Here is a 20,242-nt window from a genome sequence, read left to right on the forward strand (position 1 = left end):
TGAGGCGGAGTTGTTAAATTCATTCTTTTTCTTCGTTTTTTTTTTTTTTTTTTTTTTATTATCTCTTTTTTGTAAAAAGTAGGAAACTTAATATAGGTATATCTTTGTATAATAATTAGTAGAAGTAAGGAAAGATTAATTCAGGTTTGAGATGAATTGGGACTTGGAGATCTGTTTATATCCGAATGATTAGCCGTGTTGATTGATTAAGTTAATGTGTTGAAAAATTGAGAGTTTGTTGTACTTGCGGGCGACGGGAGAAGATAATGTCATAGTAGGGTAATAAATTATACTGACAATCTTTTGATTCGTTAACAATTTTGGAACTTTCCAATCGAAATTATAATCGATCAAATCATTGGTATGTCAATAGAATTAATGGTTTTCATCGGCATCTGACACTTCGCCTTAATACAGGATCACATGAAAAACTAGGTGGAAGACATAAAATGGTTTTACTGTCATTGCATTTGAATATGGTTTATATAGTTTTCTGCGATGCTTCGTCGATATTTGCATCAACTTCATTTCATAAACATTAAAATATCATACCTCTGATGAAAAAACGCATTTTGAGAATGAACTAAGAAATTTTTGTCAACAACATCTCTTCAGCAAATGAAGTGGAACATATTATTGACTAATGAAACCAGTTTATTTCTTCAAGATTTTTCAACAACCTGTACCCTTAGCTAGGTTCTAACATGTGGTATTGCAATGTGACAGGCCAAGCACGTAGTATCTGGCGACGTGCGACGATTGCTCAGATATTTACGATGCTTAAAATGAACATTGGAGACATGTATTGATTTTACATCGTATCTAGAATATCAATTTGCCTCTTATCGATTGGTTTTAACAACCAGCAAGCACTCTTTTGTAAATTCATCGACTAAGAAATGGTCACGGTGTGATAAATATTCAATTATGAGCTAAATGTTAAAATCGAATGCGAACGGCAAATGTGAATAATTGTCGTCCTTTTGGGAAATTGCGACAGGACGATGTTCATAAGCTGTTCAAGTGACCACTTATCAGTACGACTAATTTTCAAATCTTTAACTGAACTTGCAATGACTTAATTCAAACGGTTCCTCAACGCGAACGGACAAACAAACCAGCGCATTTAGAAGTCACGTGTACCCAGAACATAACTTTGTTTTACCGTGTTTCTCATTCGACAATCTTTCATCAAAAGACAATCAAGCTTGACGTGATATTCACAGTATTCTATTTATAACTGATTTGTAATCTATTAGTAAAATATCACTGATGAATACTCAAGTATCGTCAATGACACCTGACCAATCTATGGAAAGTCAAACAAAGTGTTTTCTAACGAAATAATCGTCAATACCTTTGTCTATTCACAAGAGAGTTAATCAGCTTTGTTGAAACTGATGGATGTAAAAACGTTTGTCATATCTTAGAAACACGTGACATCTTTTTATCACAAGTGTTCAACACTTACATGTTAATGTGCTGATTGGACTGACCGGTCGCGTTGATCACGGTTCACTTTCTCAGGCTGTCTTTGCTGCTCGCTCGGCTAGTCGAAGCTGTGCTTGATTCGCCAGGTCCCCCGGCGCCTCCGGTGTCTCCATTGATGCTAGAACCGGCTAGAGAAGCTGTCGGTGTAGCAGGAGCAGAGCGCCGCCTCACTTTTATCATAGCTTTGTCCAGACGTTGAACAAACGAGTCGACATCTGATTTTTTCATACCCAAAGCAGCGGCTGCTGTTAAGTAGGGCACCGGATAGTTGCTGTTGTGCGCTCCCCAACCTGGTTAAAATATAACGTGATCGAAGTATGCTTTGGATTCTGAAAATTTTTTATACCGGTTTCGGGAGCGAATTTCTTACCTTCAAACTTGTGTGAAACAATGTGCTTTGAATCTGTGGTCGTGATGACTCTAGTACCGCTAACATTTCTCAAAAACAACATCGAGCCCAACATCGTTACTTGTTTATTGTCGTGCTGATGGCTCAGTGACTGTAGCGTCATTCCCATGGATATCGGGTTTCCCTTGGTATCCAGGAGCCTCTCTCCGTGTCTGGAGGCTAACTTTCCGAGTTCGTCTTTCAAGTACGAGTAGGTCTCTTTGCGTTGCGTGATTAACTGCTTGTATCCAGCCATTCCGAGTCCCAGGAGAGTTATCAGCACGTCCATCGTTGAGCTCGCATTCGCTCTGCCCGGATACATTTTTGAAATTCTATCGAGTAGGTTCTTATCAAAGGATCCAATCACCGCTCCCCCAACTGGCACCAAAAAGTTTTTGTCTGTGCTTTGAACAAACGCGTCGACGCGTCCCTTTCTGGACGCCTCTTGAATAAGATGCATACATCTTGTGCTCTGTAATCTGTTGTTTTTTTTTCAAAATGAATATTAAATCGTAGAAAATATTTAGCAATTCAATTATCAGTACGCTGTTTCTTACCCGTATGCGTTGTTCACTAAATGAGGTATGTTGTATTGTGTACAGAGCGCTGCTATCAAATCGATTGAATCACAGGCCCGTGGAGCAAAACAGCTCGTGGTAGTTAAAACACAGGCGACGCTTTCACCAAGCGCAGCCATCTGAGCCTCCAGCCTCTGCAAATCGGTCTTTAACTCGTCGCCAACAATTTGCATCTCAACAACAACTGGCTCCAGTCCTGCCGTGACGATCGATTTGAAACTTGACTTTTGATCAATCCTTGGCCAAAGCACGTACTTTGCTCGCGGTCTGTCCTGCTTCAGCGTCAACATACAGAGTACCAGACTCATCCCTGTCGCCATTGGCGATACAAAGCAACCTGCTATGCTCTTTACCCCTGAAACAACAATCAATGTTTCATATTATCCGATAAGTTTTACAAGAGTTTCAAAATTCACTAGATAGAAACGGTAACATTTCATACCCATGTATCGTATCACGTCGAGAACTAATGCGTTCGTCAACTTATACATAAGACTACTGCCTGCTGCCTTAGGCTGCACCTCCTCCAAGTCTCCTGACCTACCAATCCCATGGCCCATACGAAAGTGCCTGCGAGCAACGATGTTTGATGCTATTCTGGCCTCTCTTTCGCCGACGCTGCAGTTGGACGGAAAATTATTGCTGTCCATTTGGGATAAGTCCGAGAAGAAAGCTTCTATTGTCGCGTCATCCCATCCCTCTTCTGGCCATTTCCGCTGCGATATTGAAACATGGCTGACAAGTCGTGATCATTCTGTGATTTGTGTCAGATTTTTTGTCAAAGACTTACGTGTTCTATGAAATGTCGTATAAGATTTTCTCTTGTCTTCTTGGCGTTCAGTCCTTGTTGAACGTATGTGGATGGAATTAGCGTTTCGGCCAAACTGAACGCTAGACTGTTCATATCGTTTGCTTTGTTCCCAGATGGTCGATCCACAGAAATATTGTATACCAATGCCTTAGCACAGCATTGTGTACTAGTTTCAAATAAACTCTTTATTCTATCACAAGACCATTAGTCAACAATCATGAAACGGAAAATAGAGAAAGTAAAAGAATGAGCAGAAAACCGAAGAAATCATGCTTCTCCATTATCCGTAGAACCAAAGTAATCGATCTGTGATAAACGATGTAATTCAAAATGTAGCTGGTCTCAGTGTGTTTCTAAATAATGAGTAATGTAAAAACGACATAATACGCCAACAAACTGATGTAGGCAGTCCAATAATAAGTAATATTAAATTACATTGCAATTGACATGTGTGCTGTTTTAATTTAATTGCCAGTAGGAAAAGTAAAGAATAATGCTTTGGTGGTGTGCGACGTTGATTGGTATTGCCAAGCTTTGTGTGCAAATGAGAAAATAGACATATTTATAACATAGGAAATGAAGTTTTTATTGAATAAACTTTCGTTTCGATTACAAGTTGTTTTCTCATGGAAAATAAACAAGCTGCATAGTACAAAAATGATGATTACAATACGTAATTGTACAATAATTGTATTATCGTGTTTAAAAGTATAAATCGACTAATCGATAACTTAAGAAAATAACAAATCAAAATTAAACATAATCTTTAAATTAAACTTAATAATAATCAATTAAATTCGGAATAGATAAACAAAATAATGAATAAATAAATATAAACACAAGAGAGTTGTGAACGATGATGGATAACTTACGATGAAAAGTAATTATAGATATGGATAGTATTGTTTTATTGTTTTGTTTTTTGTCATTACGCAACGAACAGTGACGAAACAGCTAAACATGTTGCACATGCATGTAACAGTGTGTATTATTGTTACAATATTTTTCTGCAGTAGACAATACAAAGTGAGAGAAACTTGTAAAAGTGGGTTGGGCCACTTGAAAAGTAGACAGAAAATTTAACCCAGAAATTGGTTGTAAAATAGTAACTCAGCACTTGATGGTGTCGAGCAGGGTGGAAGTGAAATTGAACAAACGTAAATTGAAGCGGAAAAACGTTCGTAAGGGGCACGAAAGTCGAGCGCCTGAAGCAGCGGATTGCCGAACTTTCAGCGCGAGCAGTTGATATTTGAGGTTATGTTACGGCCGAGGTCACTCTAAATTGGATTAAATTTACGCAATACCAGCGATGCAACCTCATTGTTCAGTGGCCAAGTACTCGATTAGTGAAATAGCTACGTTTCAATCCAACTCAACGGTGACATGAATGCGATTAAATCATGCAGAAACGGGCCAGTTTTCGTCTTACCAAAAATTTTCGTGCTCGGGATACAGACGGACAAACGGACGGCGCTACGGGCAAAGTCTTCGTCGTCTGCTACTTTGACAGCTCCGCTGCGTGTTAGACAGGTGATTGAAAATTTATAATCCAACTCTCCTTATATTTTCCATTCTATTTTACTCTACGAAAAATTTTACACGTATCATTGTTATTTCGCGTCCACGCAGTGATACGTGTATACTCTATGCGGACTGTATTTTTTTATCTGATTAATCGTAGACTGACTCCATTATCATGTCAGGATTTATTTCTGTAGGTATTTTAGAGATACGTGATCTGTTATGTGCGGCCACATTCAGCATGTACATTCAAATTAAAAAATATGCATTTTTTAACGTGTAATATACAATCATACAATGAGTCACTGCGGTTGGATAATTGGAAAATAGGAAAGGAATAAGTCGATTAAAACGCATTTTTAATATCCTGTATTATAGAATGAAAAACAGTCTGAGAACTCTTTTATAATCGTATTGTTTATAACTACTACGAAGATCGATTATCATAAATACCGATTTTCTGAGGAATACATGTTAGAGATTGCAGTTAACGATAATGTTGTAATGTAATAATATGGTCTGAAGAATCAGATCCAAGTCATTCTTTATCGATTAAAACAGTCATCTATCATATAATGGACCGAATCACACCTGATATAATTTTCAATCCAACATTTTATTGACAGTCTATTATTTTTCAAATTAATTCGTCTACACAGTTTCGAAACATACATATATAAAGCATATATGCAGGTATGACATCTCAAAAATTTATTCAGCATAAACAGTTATAGGGTGAATATGTCCCACAGGTGTCCAATAAATACCTGAATTCTCCACGTTGATCTGAGTAATAAAGATCTGAAAAAGAGAATTCGAAGACATTCAACGCCGTTGATTGGAGAATTTAACGCACATACAAATCAAATCACCCGCTGGTCTGCGGTACCAGTCGCTTGCTAGATTCGGTACTTAACGCGATTGGTTCCAATTCCACCGTTTCGCATTTAAGCAAGAAAATGCTACCACAGTATTTTGCTACCTAGTTCTTCGCCAATAGGAACACCAAGAAAATAGTTCATCGCATTCAGCTGTAAGATCCTGCCGGAACGCTCGTGTTTTTAATTCCTTATTACTATTCTGTATCACTTATATCAACTAATCCAATTCTATGGTGCGAGGATGTAGTAACATAGTGGGTACTTTCCATTTACATGACTTTTTTGTCGACTCGTGTCGACTCTCGAAAACGAATAAATGGAACATCACACATTTGCGCGAGAATTGATTGCACTAAAGAAGTGCTGATTTTTACAAATAAATATACAGATAGTTTGTTTTATTCGTATAGTAATTAGTTATCTGCTTACACTTACTTTCATTTTTGGTAGATACAGTTTGATTAAATGCAGTTTAAAGTTTGGTGAATCTGTGTTTATCGCGTCCATCAAGCGTCTTTGTTTGTCGTGTCTATTCAAGCGTCTTTGTTGGGTATTTGTGACGTTTTGGTTCCCGCGAACTTTTCGTTGTGTGGACTAGTGTGCTGTATGTGTGATGTTCAAATCTCATAAACTCACCATTCTAGCAGAGTCTTCCCGAGCCGTATGTCGGCGACACAAGTCGACAAATATGGGATAAAGGCCTCGTAAATTGACTGCCAGTACTAAAAATTCCCTAGGACAGAGACAGAGCTGTCCATGAACTCGGCAGTGCAAAAGAGATAAAAGATTGCTGACAGTACTGTCAGTCAATTTTCGAACACGGCCAAAACATACAAGCCTCCAGTCGGATGTTACACAGCGCACACCAGGTGGCGCTGCCCTGGTTTATTGGCATTCCCACAGACATGGTATTCCTATTAGTTAAGAAATAATGCATTTTACTGCCTGTGAAAATCCAGCCCTAAGATGTTGATCTACCTGATTCGCATTGTTTGTGGTAGTGGGTTCCACCACGAACTTACGTTTCACCGGGAACCAGTATATGCAGTACTGCAGTATATGATGAGTATGCAGTAGTGGTACGGTGTGAGATTACACGTTTATAGGTTATTTTTTTATACCAACCGATAAAAGAGTGCATAATTGTTGACAATACGTGACCGAGCAGACGACATATAACCTGAAACTTTAGTATCGCAGTGTTTCGCAGATTTTCGAAGAAAGGTGTGACAACCTGTCATTCAACACTCTAGACCAGGTACACGCCTGATATTTAGCGCAAACGTGATTTTTGTAAGCGGGAATCCCGCGGTGATCTTTAAATGTCGATTTGGTACCGTCGATGAAGTGTAAACTAAACCGAACTTGATTAATTCTTTGCTAAATCATCTAACGATCCTTTGTCTCGAACCTGATTCTATTTTAAGCTCTCTTTTGTTTTCTTCTTCCGCAAAGTAAAGTTCATTATTTTTCAGCCTAAATTTATCATGGATAATTACAACAATATGGAAACTCTAAAGTCATCACCAACAACGCCGCAGAATGACAGTGACAACAGTTCAAGCAAAAAATGGTACCGCCAAGCTACTCAGCGGTGAGTAAAACCTTCTTTACCTACTTTGCTTCATTCTCTGATTGTGAACTGAAAATCACCAGCTTAAACCAACCAGAAATTTGATATTGACATATTCTCATAATTAGAATAGCCTTGTAGCACACCGTTGATGCTTGTTAACAATCGTCATATTAATTACTCATTTAATTATAATTCAAGTTCTAACAAATATCTTTTTTCTTCATTCTTGCTGTTCTATCGTGGAAACAATTTGTCCACATCATCAGAGTCATAAAGATCTCGAGATAATATCTCTGAATGATAATGATTTAAAAATTTGCCATACCTATGGAATGAATGAAAAGTGATGAAATTTGTACTTGTGTTCAAACTGAGTTGAAATTTTTTGAGATTTTTTTTTTTTTTAATTTTTGAAAGGAATATTTATTCCTTTCGTACAGAAATTTTATAATTTTAATCTCTGTGATCATATTTTTAATAAATGATAGGGTGAAAATAATTTTAAGTCGACTCACTAATCATCTACACATACACTCCTGGCTCTACGATTTTTTTTTTTTGCCTGGTACCTACTTTTGAACATGGCCGTTTGTCGGCTATTTTTTATCTGCGCGAAAATTAACCCCACAGTTTTAGGGAAAATTTTTTTCGCAGGTGTTTCTATGGTAAACTTAAAAAGCATTTTAAAACCTACATTTTAGTTTTTTATAAAGTCTCGTACCATTTTTTTTTCGCCCCAGTTTTGCATTTTTAGGTAAAAACAAACATGTCTTAGACAAAAAGGCGTATTCCAATAACTATGGGCTCTCAGAGTAAATGTCAGGAGGTGAAAAGTTGCACAGGTTCACACTGGAGTAGCAAGAATTTTTTCAGAATTAAAAAAAATTATTTTGACAATTTTTTCGAATTAAAAATGAAAAAGTTACAAACCTTCTTTCGTAATGCGTACCGAAGCAAAAAAAAAATGGTAGAGAATTTACTGAAAAAGTAAAAGGAAGATAAATTTGTGCTCTTTAAAACGCCGCTTAGTAACTTGATTATCTTTATTTTTGAGTCCGTTATCTAACTTCTAGTGCGGCAAGAAATTTCGACTGGTGTACCCGAACTTTTGACCAGTAGTGTATGACGTGTTTTTTTCCTGTTTATTTTAAATCATATCAAGTTATCAATTTGTCACATTTAATGTGATAATATAATTTTGGCATTGCAATATTTGTACAAGATTCTAATTTCTCATACAAATCTAAGTAAATTAGCACATTTTTGAAAAGATGTTTCATCATTTTTCTCATTTAATCGGTTTTGCTTACCATACTGGAGATTACATTCGTAATCAGGAAATCTTTCACTATCAGCTGCTGTCTATTCTTGATGCGAGTAGATGACAAGCTGCGATAAGCGAAATTGACATATGATGAATTTAGAAGTAGGCTTCCAGATCCATCATCGTCTGACAAAAATTTTATACCGTATGGCTGGACGATGACGATACGGAATTCGATTATCTGAAATTTATCATCACGACATACGGAGGTCGTCGGCATGTGTAAATGGCATGTTGTACATTTTTAGATTTCATATTCTATTTTTGTACGACGTCTGGTGTAGTAGGTAGCTAAATTATTTCCGACCTGCTCTGTGGGCGACTTGTTCGTTCGTTGTATATAGCCAACCTTCATGACTCAGGAAAAACTTGGCTAATATTATAATATATATAAATAGTTGAAACTCAATTGCACTTCAAACCGATCAATTACTACTATCCTTTTTCTTTACACTCGTCGTTAAACTGTAAAGAAAGAAAAGCGCTTCTTTTCATTTTTAATTCCAGTACAAACTATACTTAATTATAACACACTGTCACATTTATCGCAATCCATCTCTTCCAATAATGCGGTAACCTGGAACAGAGAGAAAGAAATGACTCTCTGTTTGTCGTCGTAGAGACTTATTGGGCTCCGAAAGACAGATAAGTTATTGGTTTCACAGTTCTTTCTTTCAGTATTCATACGATGGTTTAAAATTTAAACCCATAATTTTTCACCTTTCTATATATACATATGTATATATGTGAATAATTATATTGATCAGTTGAAGATTTTCAAATTTCTAAAATTGGTGTGAATTTTTTTAAACTGATTTAGTTAAAAAATATACACAAAACCTGTTGGTTTGAAGATTACGATATTAGATAAAATTATTCCATGACAAGTGGAATTTATATATGTAGTTTGGAATTTATTGCGCGCAAAAAGATTTACTGCAACGTGATATAACATTGTACGAAAATTGTATATAAATAAAAACAAATCAACAATGCGAATTAATGCTGTGCATAAAATTTTCTCGTTTTATGAAAATGATAATGTGGAATTATTGGTGAAAAAAAAATATGACAACTGGACGGAAGTAAATTGTTTTCCTCCCTTCTTAAAAAAAAAAAAAACGTATTTCTTCGTACTGTAATTCATATTTGAGAGTTTTTCTATCCTTTTTGTTTTTGCTTTACTAGTTGGGATATTGCGAAGGTGGTCATATCGTTACATAATTTTCCATTACACTTGTATGTGAGTAAATAATTTTTTTTCGTCTCTTCAAAACAAGATTAGATAAAAAAAAAAATAAATAGAGCGAGAGAGGCTTGTCGATTTTATCTGGAATGCCTTATGCGCGTGTTTTCGACCCCCTAGACCGAATGATGCTGATATTAACAAGCGTAGCACGGATTTCACACAGCATAAGAAAATACGTGTAAGACTATCATCTGCGTACATGACCTTTGGCTAATCTCTCTGTACTTATCTTGTATTTCTGTACGTTCAATAAGGCCAGCGTATATAGAGTTATTTCGCTTAAACGGAGAGTGCAGTCTTGATTTAAACTCAAACGGTTTCTGTCGTTGGCCGCTCGAGAGAAGAAGTTATTTAATACTTGTTTGAATGTAACGTATTTGAAAGAAATAAAAAAAAAAAAAAGTCAAAAGTATCGAGTGGATCGTAAGAAAAAAGAGAGTAAAGAACAATTATTCTTCATCTCTAGCAATTTATAAATTACATAAATACTACAGTAATCGAAGAATAAGAAGATAAAAAAAAAAAAAAGTGATTATACCACATAAAAGAAATGATCCGGCAAAACGTTGACGTCGTCGTTACTCCAGCAGACAATGGTTAACAATAGCTCGTTAATAACGATTAGATTATTATAATAATAATGATAATACATCTATAATCGTTTTATCATTTTTATTGACATACAAAAGACGTGTACTCGTATCGAATTACGTATATATATAACTGTTGCCAAGAGAAGTACATGCCTGCTTATTATTTCAAAACTCCTCGCTGCAGCAATTGCTGCAATACACATATAATATTACAAAAATATGCTGACAGATATCGTTTCACTTAAATTACTAAATACATAATGTACTGTTGAAAATTTTTTCGACCATCTCAGATCTGCCCCATAATTGGTTATATCAAAGTACTACTAAGAGGTACTCTATGTGAATTTTTTCAGATTTTTTAATTCATTATTTGAGAAATTGCCGTTTTTTTTTCAAATAAATATATCTCGGAAACTTGAAGTAACTGAAAAAAAAATGACTGTACATAAAGTTGTAGTTTTTTGTTGGCTTTCGAGAGGAATTGTTGAAAAAATTTTTACGTTCCGGTAACGCTGATTTTTTACCAAAAAAGGAAGAAATTATTTTTTTTATTCAAAAAAGGACCTTTTTTTCTGAAAAAAATTACAGAGTCTTCCAATATATGTGACAATATCGCCAAAAAATCGCCAGAGTGGCACGGATCGAGGTTCTAGGGTAAAAAAAAATGAAGCCACACAAATTAATTTTTTTTTTACCGGAACCTCGACCGAATTTGTGAATCTTAAAAAAAATAATTTCTTCCTTTTTTGGTAAAAAATCAGCGTTACCGGAACGTAAAAATAATTTCAACAATTCCTCTCGAAAGCCAACAAAAAACTACAACTTTATGTACAGTCATTTTTTTTTCAGTTACTTCAAGTTTCCGAGATATATTTATTTGAAAAAAAAAAACGGCAATTTCTCAAATAATGAATTAAAAAATCTGAAAAAATTCACATAGAGTACCTCTTAGTAGTACTTTGATATAACCAATTATGGGGCAGATCTGAGATGGTTGAAAAAAAGTGGCAGAGTTGACGGAGAATCCCTCATATATAGTATATATATATTGATTGCCAGTGGAAAAATTTTGGTATAAATTTCGGATGTCTTCTTTTTTATCGTATGCTATATAAATTTCATAATGATAGTTGTAGACGCTGGTTTGACGTCGTATTTTCGTGACAATCCCGGTTCTTTGACGGGAAATTTATTCCATCAAGCTATGCTTGGATTAAATTTATCTCCATCTTCAAACGTCGGCCTGACTAGAAACGACCGTAGCGAACAGGATTTAGATTGTTTCACCGAGGGTGATCAGCATCGCTTGAGGACCGACAAACGCGAGATAGCGCACAGGTAATTTTTAACAAAAAAATAAATAAATAAAATAATACAATTCACTTCAAGTTTGGCAGGAAAATGAGGAATGGAAATAAGAAACATCCTCTCGCTCGTTTATTGAATTTATGTACGTCAATTTCTCTGAAGACTAAACATTATATTGATGATACATAATATACATTTATGAATCTCCTGTTCATTGAGCGGGTGTGAATCGTGAACTGTGTATAATTTTTTCTTATTAAATTATTGTGCCAAGTCAACTTTTATAACAAGTTAGTATTCAATGATATTTCGGGTCGGTGATTACGAATCTTCGGGCGGTGTCAAAGTTCCGAATTCGAAAAGTTCCGAAAGCGCAGAATCCCGAATGTTTTCGTGGCGAAACTTAAAGTAAGGAAACAAAACTTTGACGAAACATCAAAGTTGCGAATGGTCGAAAATCCGACGCGCAAAGTTCCGAAATGACAAAATACCGAGAAGACGAAATTCCGAAAGTGCGAAAAGAATAAGGAGTAAAATGAGCCATCGTGAGACTGTTTTCATGCAGACCATTCTGATTTTTGGTTATTGTGATTTTTTACCCGCACCCGACAAAAATGTAGTAACAACAGATTTTTTGTATGATAAAATTTCCTATAACTTTTATTAAAAACTTTTTTCTGTATAATGCATAGGTTTTTATTTATAGCGCGTCAAACTTTCTTTAACATGGTTATTGCTAAATATATAGTTAATGGTTAATGAAACATTAAAAATGGTGTGAACCAGATTTGTAGTAAATAAAATTTTCAGTAAATTTTGTTTCAAGTTTTTTGCTGTATTGGAATTTTTGCTTTTCGGAACTTTGCTCTGTCGGAACTTTACTTTTCGCAATCTTGCATTTCGGAAATTTGAGCCGTCGGTTTTCTGATCAATCTAAACTTTGATGATTCCTCGAAATTTTGTTTCTTTACTTTAAGTTTCGTCACGAAAAAATTCGGAATTCTGCGCCTTCGGAACTTTTCAAATTCGGAACTTTGACACCGCCCCCGAATCTTAAATCAGATTTCGAAAAGTAAAGATGGCGGGTTCAATATGGCGGACAAAACTTTCAAATTTAATCCAGACGGGTCAAAAAACTCTACAGGACTTATCGGGGTCGTTGATTGGATTTGCCATACTGAAGTTTCAAAATCTGAAAACTTATAATTTATATAAAACATGTAACATGTGTCGAGGGGTGACTTTCTCGGAAACGAATCATTACTTCAATTTTCACGATTTTTTTTCAAGCAACTTGTTTCTAACAATAATAAAAAATATATTATATCACAACAATTACTCTCGAGTATTGAAAAGGTATTAGTATACTATTGGAAATGACAAAAAACGCAAAGAAATATGTTTAAAAGTTCTCTAAATATACAACAAAAGACTCAAAGAGGTAAATTAAAATGAATGAATGAATGTAGTTGTATAGAATGCATGATATATATTCTTGTACGATAAGTATTGTTAGAAATTGACGAATCCCGAAGTAAAAATTTGTCAATTTAATTCAGCGGTCGTTATTATAGCGATTTTTCTCAATTCTACTCGGTTTTTTCGGTTCTAAGTACAATTATTACAATTTTTGACGAGTATGATACTTTATTTTTTCCTTGAACGTCGTTTAGTCAAAATTGATGCCGGCATTATCAATTTGAAACATATTTTTGCAGTCAAAATTATATGACGTTAATGTTATTGCGTAAACGTAACGAAATTCGTTTTAAAAACATCGTTATCTTGCAACTTGAGAATTAATTTGAAATGGTTAAATTTGTTTACATTCTAATAATTGAGAAGTAATAATTTTCCTCAAAAACACATCCCTGCCTCGTAATGTTAACTAACTTCGTTCGACCTCGTGCAAAATTCTCGTTCCTTTTTTTTCTCTCCGGTAATTCGTCACCCATCTTTCTTCATTTTCAAACGCGAGTATTCTCTCTTATTTCATTTTGCCACAAAAATTACGCACAAGAGAACAAACAAATCTACAGACGTCAGTGTCAATATTGTAATGTACAATCTACGATCGATTTGATTTTCCCCAATAACATTTTCGGTTAAACAGGCAATCAACAACTACACGCATGTATTTACACTTTACACACATCCATACGTATACGCATCGCCATAACTAACAGTTTGTTCGTCACAGATTTTCGGAGTTGTTTGTAGATTTTTTTTTCTCTTCCCTCCGCGAACTACGCTTTATATACACATACATATATCCTTGATAAGATAACGCGAATATCACACGAACGGTTTTCTTAACGTACGTTTGTATCGCAAACATACATACCAGCTATATATATATATATATATATATATACGGTAAGAAAAAAAAGGGAAAGACTCTTGCGTGGTTTATAAAATATCATTTACACACAATAAGAACTGCAGAAACGTGAGATTACAGTAGTAGTTGCGTAATTATTGCGGCGTAATATGCATAGTAAATATGCGGAAAAGTAAAAATTTAAATACATACTGATCGAAAACGAATTACTTTCAAAGTATGTAAAGTAAGAAAATACTTGACAGGTTTTAAAACGACAAGCAGATGATTAATTTGGAAAATTATGTCGACGGTTTAGATAAATGTGTAAAATTTCACCCTTCAAATACACCAAACATAAATTGCTAAATTTGTATATTATGTTTGTACAATATGTATTTGTTGCCCTCTTTGTTTTTCATGCCTTTTCAATATCATTGGGCACAATGTACTTAAAAAATAGGTTGAGGGTAATTAAGACGAAATCTTCTCTGCTCTGCGAGGTCCTTTGTCTCTTTATCGATCCCCGACTCGCTCTCTCTCTCTCTGTCTCTCTCTCTCTCTCTTTCTCTCTCGCCAGATACATAAGGATGTGTATACATCGCGAAATATGTTGACGAGAGAATTTCGGGTATATCAGATTCCGGAGGTTCTACTGGCCTGAATTATTACACAGCTATCGGGATCTGACATTTTTTCCACGACACCTGGCGGCAGTTTTTGTAACTAGTTCACCGATCCAAACTTTGCTCGCATATTGGTTACGTGTTGGTTACGTATTGGTATTGGATTGGCGCTCGATTTCATCGTTTATCCGGTACTTTACAATGTGTTCCGCGTGCATGCTCTAACCCTCGGTAAAATTTTTTTAGAACAGGATTTTCACCCGCCTAGTGATAAATACTGATAATACACACAGATCAAAACATATCCAGTATTTCCGTAATATTTGCAGCGGTACTTGCGACATGTTGGATTTATCGATAGCTGGGAAAAGAGGAAATGACGTTCGAAAAATCCCTATCGATGTTATTTGCGAAAATGCTGCTGTGTAAAATTATATAAATACTGTATTATTATGTGAATTTGTTTTAACGGTTTTCACACAATTTGTAGAGATTTGATCGGTGAGAAAAAAGAAATAAAAAATATAAACATCGGATAGAAAAACACCAGCGATTAATCGTACCGAACGTTCCTTACGATCATAAGATCATTTTTCAAATTTGTTTTCTTATCTCACAATAACTTTTCATATGTATTCAAATTTGCTCGAATTTTTTTCTGTCATATATGTTATAGAAATGCAGTGTCGATATTTAGTTCTATAATAATTAAAATTGCTTCGGATTTTTTTATTATATTAGATATTGAAATTTTCTTCGTCAGAAATGGAGGAAAAAAAGTTTTCTTGGATAGAATAAAAATTGTATGCGAATTGCACAACGATTGTTGCATTATATACTATTATTATTATATCGTCACGATTTCTCAGAAATTTACACGTACGCGTATATTCGAGGAAAACTTTTTCTCTAAGTTCCGGCGGCTAAAAAATAGCCGAAAAACGGCCATGTTCAAAAATACGTAACCGGGGGCAAAATAAAATTGCAGAGATTTTCCCAAAAAAACGCAAAATGAAGGTAAATTTGTCTTCTTTAAAACGCCGCTTGGAACGTTTGATTATATTATCTTTATTTTTGAGTCCGCTATCGAGCTTTTTAGTACGGTAAGAAATTTCGCTTGGTGTACCGAAACTTTTGGTCGGCAGTGTATGTATACGCAAGTGTTACATACATAATCGTACACGCGTGTCAATCGTTTTTGCAGACAGCAAAATGCCGCTCTGCCAAGATGTAATATTAGCGAGTCGCTTTATCGGCAACTTTACCCGTATCGCATATCCATCATATTATTTTTATTCTCTTGTTCTCATAATTTTCGGTTCCTCTTCCCTGTTTTACGCCGGAACACTTCATTATATGTAATATACAATTTATAATATATTATTTACTTCTGCGATAAATTAACTGCCAAATTAATTACGAAACATATGAGACAAGGAAATGAAATACAATTTTTTTTTTTTTTTTTTGCAAATAACAATTTTACATCAGAATTTGCGTTAAAGGTATGATAAAATAAAATAGAAGGAGAAAACGAGAAAGAGAAACAATTTTTAAATCGCGATTATGTCTAATCGTCAAGTGGTTGTCATTTATCCAATATCCGTTAATTTGCGAAATTTTTGCAACTCTCATGTATGAGCTTTTACTAATTATGTCATAATTCCTGCGCAGAATACTTGGTTATGAAATTTCCAATCAAGGTCCGTGTAACGATTCGCACACGTCAGTGTCGCATACGCGTTTCAAGGTTAAATAGGTACGAGGTGTAATTTATACATAGGTATGTACGTTGCATGACGTATGTACGTATATACATGTATATATTATACCACGATGTAAGGAACGAGATTTGATATTTGGCACGGATCGATCGGAGGGAATGCCAAAAGTGTTTCGCGAATCCGAAATCGCTGCACTTTAAGTGCATGCCTATCAAACACAGCAGAATTTAATGATCTGAAATCCGTCACAGATATATAAGGCATTCCGATAGTGGTTTTATCATACACTCGTGAGATAATTTGCAAAAAAAATAAAAAATAAATAAATAAAACAACGCCCACAAATGGATTTAATTAAATTCATTCAATTCGGAAATCATATTTTGAGTAATATTTTGTGATCTGAAATATTGCTCGGTTGAGTTGAGAAGATTTCTTCCTTCGTTAAAATTGATTTCTTTAACAACGAATCATGTGGAAATTATTTCACACTATATTTATAATCTATATCTATATGCAATGTTATGTAATTGCGTAAACCATTCGATTCCGCAATGTGGAAATTAATTAGGTTTACAGGTAGGCAACCTCGTAGTTTTTTTTAATGTCTCAAATTCCTTGTAAAAATTTTTCCTACCCTTCTTTCTCCCCACCTTTATTTCTATTTGTACTATCCAAGTTTATAGCTATACAAACGAACGAACGAACGAACCAACTCATGTAGGAGATCGATAATTCTCTTCATGCTAAAGGCGCCGGCTATCTTGCGTCACTTTATCTCTGGCTCGTATAGAGATTGATTTACAGGGTGTCCCAATTTTATACGGTACAAAAAAGAATGGATTTTTTTTTACCGCTTCGATCATTTCTTGAGAATACTGATGAGAAAAAAGATATCTGTGAATTGCGTATTCCACTCGGCGTTGACATTGTATCGAAAGGAAATGGTGAAACTTACCAGGCTGGATGACCGAATGCGCATGCGCAAAATAATTGAACTCTATTAGTCGGCGAGATCGTCCGCAAGGCAGGGCAGCCAACTTACTCGAAACGTGACGTGAAAGTCATGAGACGCCTCCGCGTCACGGGGGGGAATTATAACAACTCGTCGCGGTAACGGGTCATCAGTCATTTGGCAATAAAAGTTGGCCAAGTTTTCCCCTGTCATTGTAAATCAATGCACTAAAATACCATAACCATAACCTCCGCAAACCGTGTCTGACAACTGAAGTTTGAGGTGGCCAGCCTGTACGAAAATACGACAAAGTTCGCGCATGCGCCTAACTTTCGCAGTATTTTCTCCTCGGTATTTTGAAGAAACCTCTTTTTGCTTTTAATCGTAAAATATTATCCAACCTAACATTGTATCTCTGTAACTTTTTATTGTACTTGTTTTTGCGACAGTCATTGATTTATTCATTCGTTTTACTTTGCTGCACGAATAGCGTACAGCGATGCATTCCGATCGGAAATCCTGAATTTATGTATATTTATATCTTATATACCTATGATATGGACACTGTATGCATGGGCGTTAATGAATTCTCAACAAATTCTTGAGAATCAATTGATATGCGGTATATAGGTGGAATTTTCTGCGTACACGTGTGTTACATGAATATAGATATTATACATATATCTATATATGCACGTATAGATATATTGGTACATACGTAATTTACATGTATAATTATGTGTGTCCCACGCACCGCCTCTGCTTTACCTGCAGGCATGTGTGTTAATTCAGTCTTCACGTAGCGAAAGCAGCCGCGGTTCGCCCGTTTGAAAAAGAAATTGACAAGTATGAAAAAAAAAAAAAATTGATGTAAAAAGGGGAATTACCTGAAACCAAAACATAATCTGTGATTTTTTTTCCCGCATCTAATTTGCCGGTAATATTGTATAGATGATACGAAAATGGTATACCTAGTAGACAAGTTTGAAAACGGGTGTTTGATGTTAATCGATAAGTGATCAATCCCACTTAGGTTGCTATTTTGAAAAAGATAATTGCGAGATTTGAAATTGTTTGTAGCAACAAGAATAAAAATAAAAAAAAAAACGACTGCTGTAGGAAACTTTTGAATTTTGTCCCTGTGATTCAAAATTTTTTAAAAAGTAAAATGGTTAAGGAAAATTTGCTTCGAGTTCTCGAATCGACTCAAAATTATCGTCATCTGTTGAAAATATTATTCTATCTACCGATATATGTATTTTGTTTATTTATATATTCGTCCGTCTTTTGCTAATCGAGTAAATTTCCAAGGTTCAAAAAATCAACGAAAACTTACTCAGAAATTTGACGGTGAAAAAACCTGCAACAACAGGTCGCATTTTATTTATTTATTCTTACTTTCAATCTGGTTCAAATCCGAGACGGTTGTCAGGTTTATTATAGGTATCAATCGAGTTAGCATGGAAGAATTTCCACTTTGTAAATATTTATCTTAGCCGTGTTTGAATATGAAGCATATATTTCGAAGCCACGTATAATATTATATATAGAGTGAGGCTTCTCTGGTGTCAAATATGTGTAAAAGAAAATATTCAGTGCGATAGGCGGTACATACATTGTATATGTTATACTGAAGAGTCGTTTGAATAAATTTATCTTCATCATTCAATTTCCTGTTTGTAAATTATCATATCCTATCGTGTAAATATACACTTGAATAATAACACGGAGAGCATGTTTATGTACTATATTCTGGTTCTTACATACATTCCAGCTTTTAATAATGTTATAGGTTTATTATGCACAGCTTTGATTTTAAAACATATTAATCTTTTGCTAAATAAATTGTCATTTATTATAGCTACTTTATTATAGACGAGAAATACGAGGAATATTCCCGAATTTATTATTCTTAAACAATTCTGATTGATTGCATTTTAATGACTGCATATGTATAACGTATGTTCAAACAATCTTTTGTACCATTTTTGTTATTCGAAAAGATAAAGAAGATAATACGAGTCATTACAAATCATCGATCGAAAAGGCAATTCTTGTTTTCTTACTTCGGCGTTGTACATTTCGATACCAGAGTTTTGTTTCTTTTTTTTTTTTTTTTCTTCTTCTCACGTCAGAGCACGAGAATCTGTGACGACGAAAATCATTGAGCAGAATTCCTCAGTCTGGAAATGAGCGCTCAGAGGAGCGGACGTGCGGAAATCGCACTCCGCGAATTTCGAGCACCAGGACCACCGCTTCGTAGTTCCTACGCTCCAGGTCCTTTACCGGGTGAATTTTAACCTCCGGGACGAGCGTTCCGTAGTTCCTACGCAGTGCAGTGAGCTTTTGAGTTTTAAAGCTAGTATGTTTTTAATTATTGATTCAAGAATAAAGAAAATAATACTATCTCCAAATCTCCAGCAACTGCTTCGTGTAATTGAAAAATTCACAATCTTTATCGTTGGTTTGAAAATATTCTTGAACGTAAGAATTTCATTAATTTGATTAAATCCTGTCTGATCTTTGACAAAAGAAACAAAATCTTGGTCATTTTACGACCATAAAATATAAAGCACAAAAATGTACTTGAAATTCAAATTACGGTCCACTTTCAATTTGGGTACAACCTGTTGCCACCAGAGGGTTGGCAACGCTGGTCGGGTCCGCCAACCGTCATAACTAAAAATTTTGACAGTTGAGGACAGTTCTCGTTACATAATACCGCATTGACCTGTCATCTGAACTTATGACGGTTGGCGGAACTGGCAAAAAACTGCTTTGCTCTAGAATTTCAGCGCGTGCGCGTTAGATCGTTCGACCGCTAGTTACTCACTCCGTATGCATGTTTGTATGTATGTATACAGAGTGCGTAGGCATGAGGGGTGGGGGAGGGG

The 20,242-nt window shown here is 35.2% G+C and overlaps 2 protein-coding genes across 7 annotated transcripts in view; one reads left to right on the forward strand and one right to left on the reverse strand.

Moving 5' to 3' along the window:
- Positions 1-5,064, reverse strand: SecS (Sec synthetase). 2 transcript variants are annotated; one of them, XM_046619216.2, is made up of 6 exons: positions 4,698-5,064; positions 3,248-3,415; positions 2,900-3,173; positions 2,437-2,812; positions 1,862-2,358; positions 1-1,781 (listed from the first exon to the last, which is right to left on the reverse strand). In XM_046619216.2, the coding sequence occupies exons 2-6, from the start codon at positions 3,359-3,361 to the stop codon at positions 1,516-1,518; spliced, it is 1,527 nt and encodes a 508-aa protein (XP_046475172.1). In that variant the 5' UTR covers positions 3,362-3,415; positions 4,698-5,064; the 3' UTR covers positions 1-1,515. The 2 variants fall into 2 exon arrangements, with proteins under 2 accessions (XP_046475172.1, XP_046475170.1); XM_046619214.2 differs by having other exon boundaries at positions 3,248-3,434.
- Positions 4,472-20,242, forward strand: part of Nt5b (5' nucleotidase B) — a 26,790-nt gene continuing 11,019 nt past the window's right edge. Inside the window, exons 1-2 of one of the 5 annotated variants that reach the window (XM_046619202.2) lie at positions 4,472-4,798; positions 7,146-7,264. In XM_046619202.2, coding sequence (XP_046475158.1) covers positions 4,652-4,798; positions 7,146-7,264 — 266 coding nt within the window. In that variant the 5' untranslated portion in view covers positions 4,472-4,651. Of the gene's footprint in view, positions 4,799-6,708; positions 6,929-7,145; positions 7,265-10,118; positions 10,416-11,545; positions 11,754-20,242 lie in introns of those variants that run through there. The other 4 variants (XM_046619201.2, XM_046619208.2, XM_046619206.2 and 1 more) reach the window with 4 other exon arrangements.

This window comes from Neodiprion pinetum, chromosome 3, assembly GCF_021155775.2.
Source record: "Neodiprion pinetum isolate iyNeoPine1 chromosome 3, iyNeoPine1.2, whole genome shotgun sequence".
NCBI classification, from domain to species: domain Eukaryota; kingdom Metazoa; phylum Arthropoda; class Insecta; order Hymenoptera; family Diprionidae; genus Neodiprion; species Neodiprion pinetum.

What these genes read in the sequence shown, in the direction of transcription:
- SecS (XM_046619216.2), bottom strand. Translation starts at nt 3,361, where the DNA reads ATGAACAGTCTAGCGTTCAGTTTGGCCGAAACGCTAATTCCATCCACA. An exon ending in TACGACATTTCATAGAACAC is followed by an intron (nt 3,174 to 3,247) that starts GTAAGTCTTTGA and finishes TCAATATCGCAG; the next exon opens with CGGAAATGGCCAGAAGAGGG. An exon ending in CGACGTGATACGATACATGG is followed by an intron (nt 2,813 to 2,899) that starts GTATGAAATGTT and finishes TTGTTGTTTCAG; the next exon opens with GGGTAAAGAGCATAGCAGGT.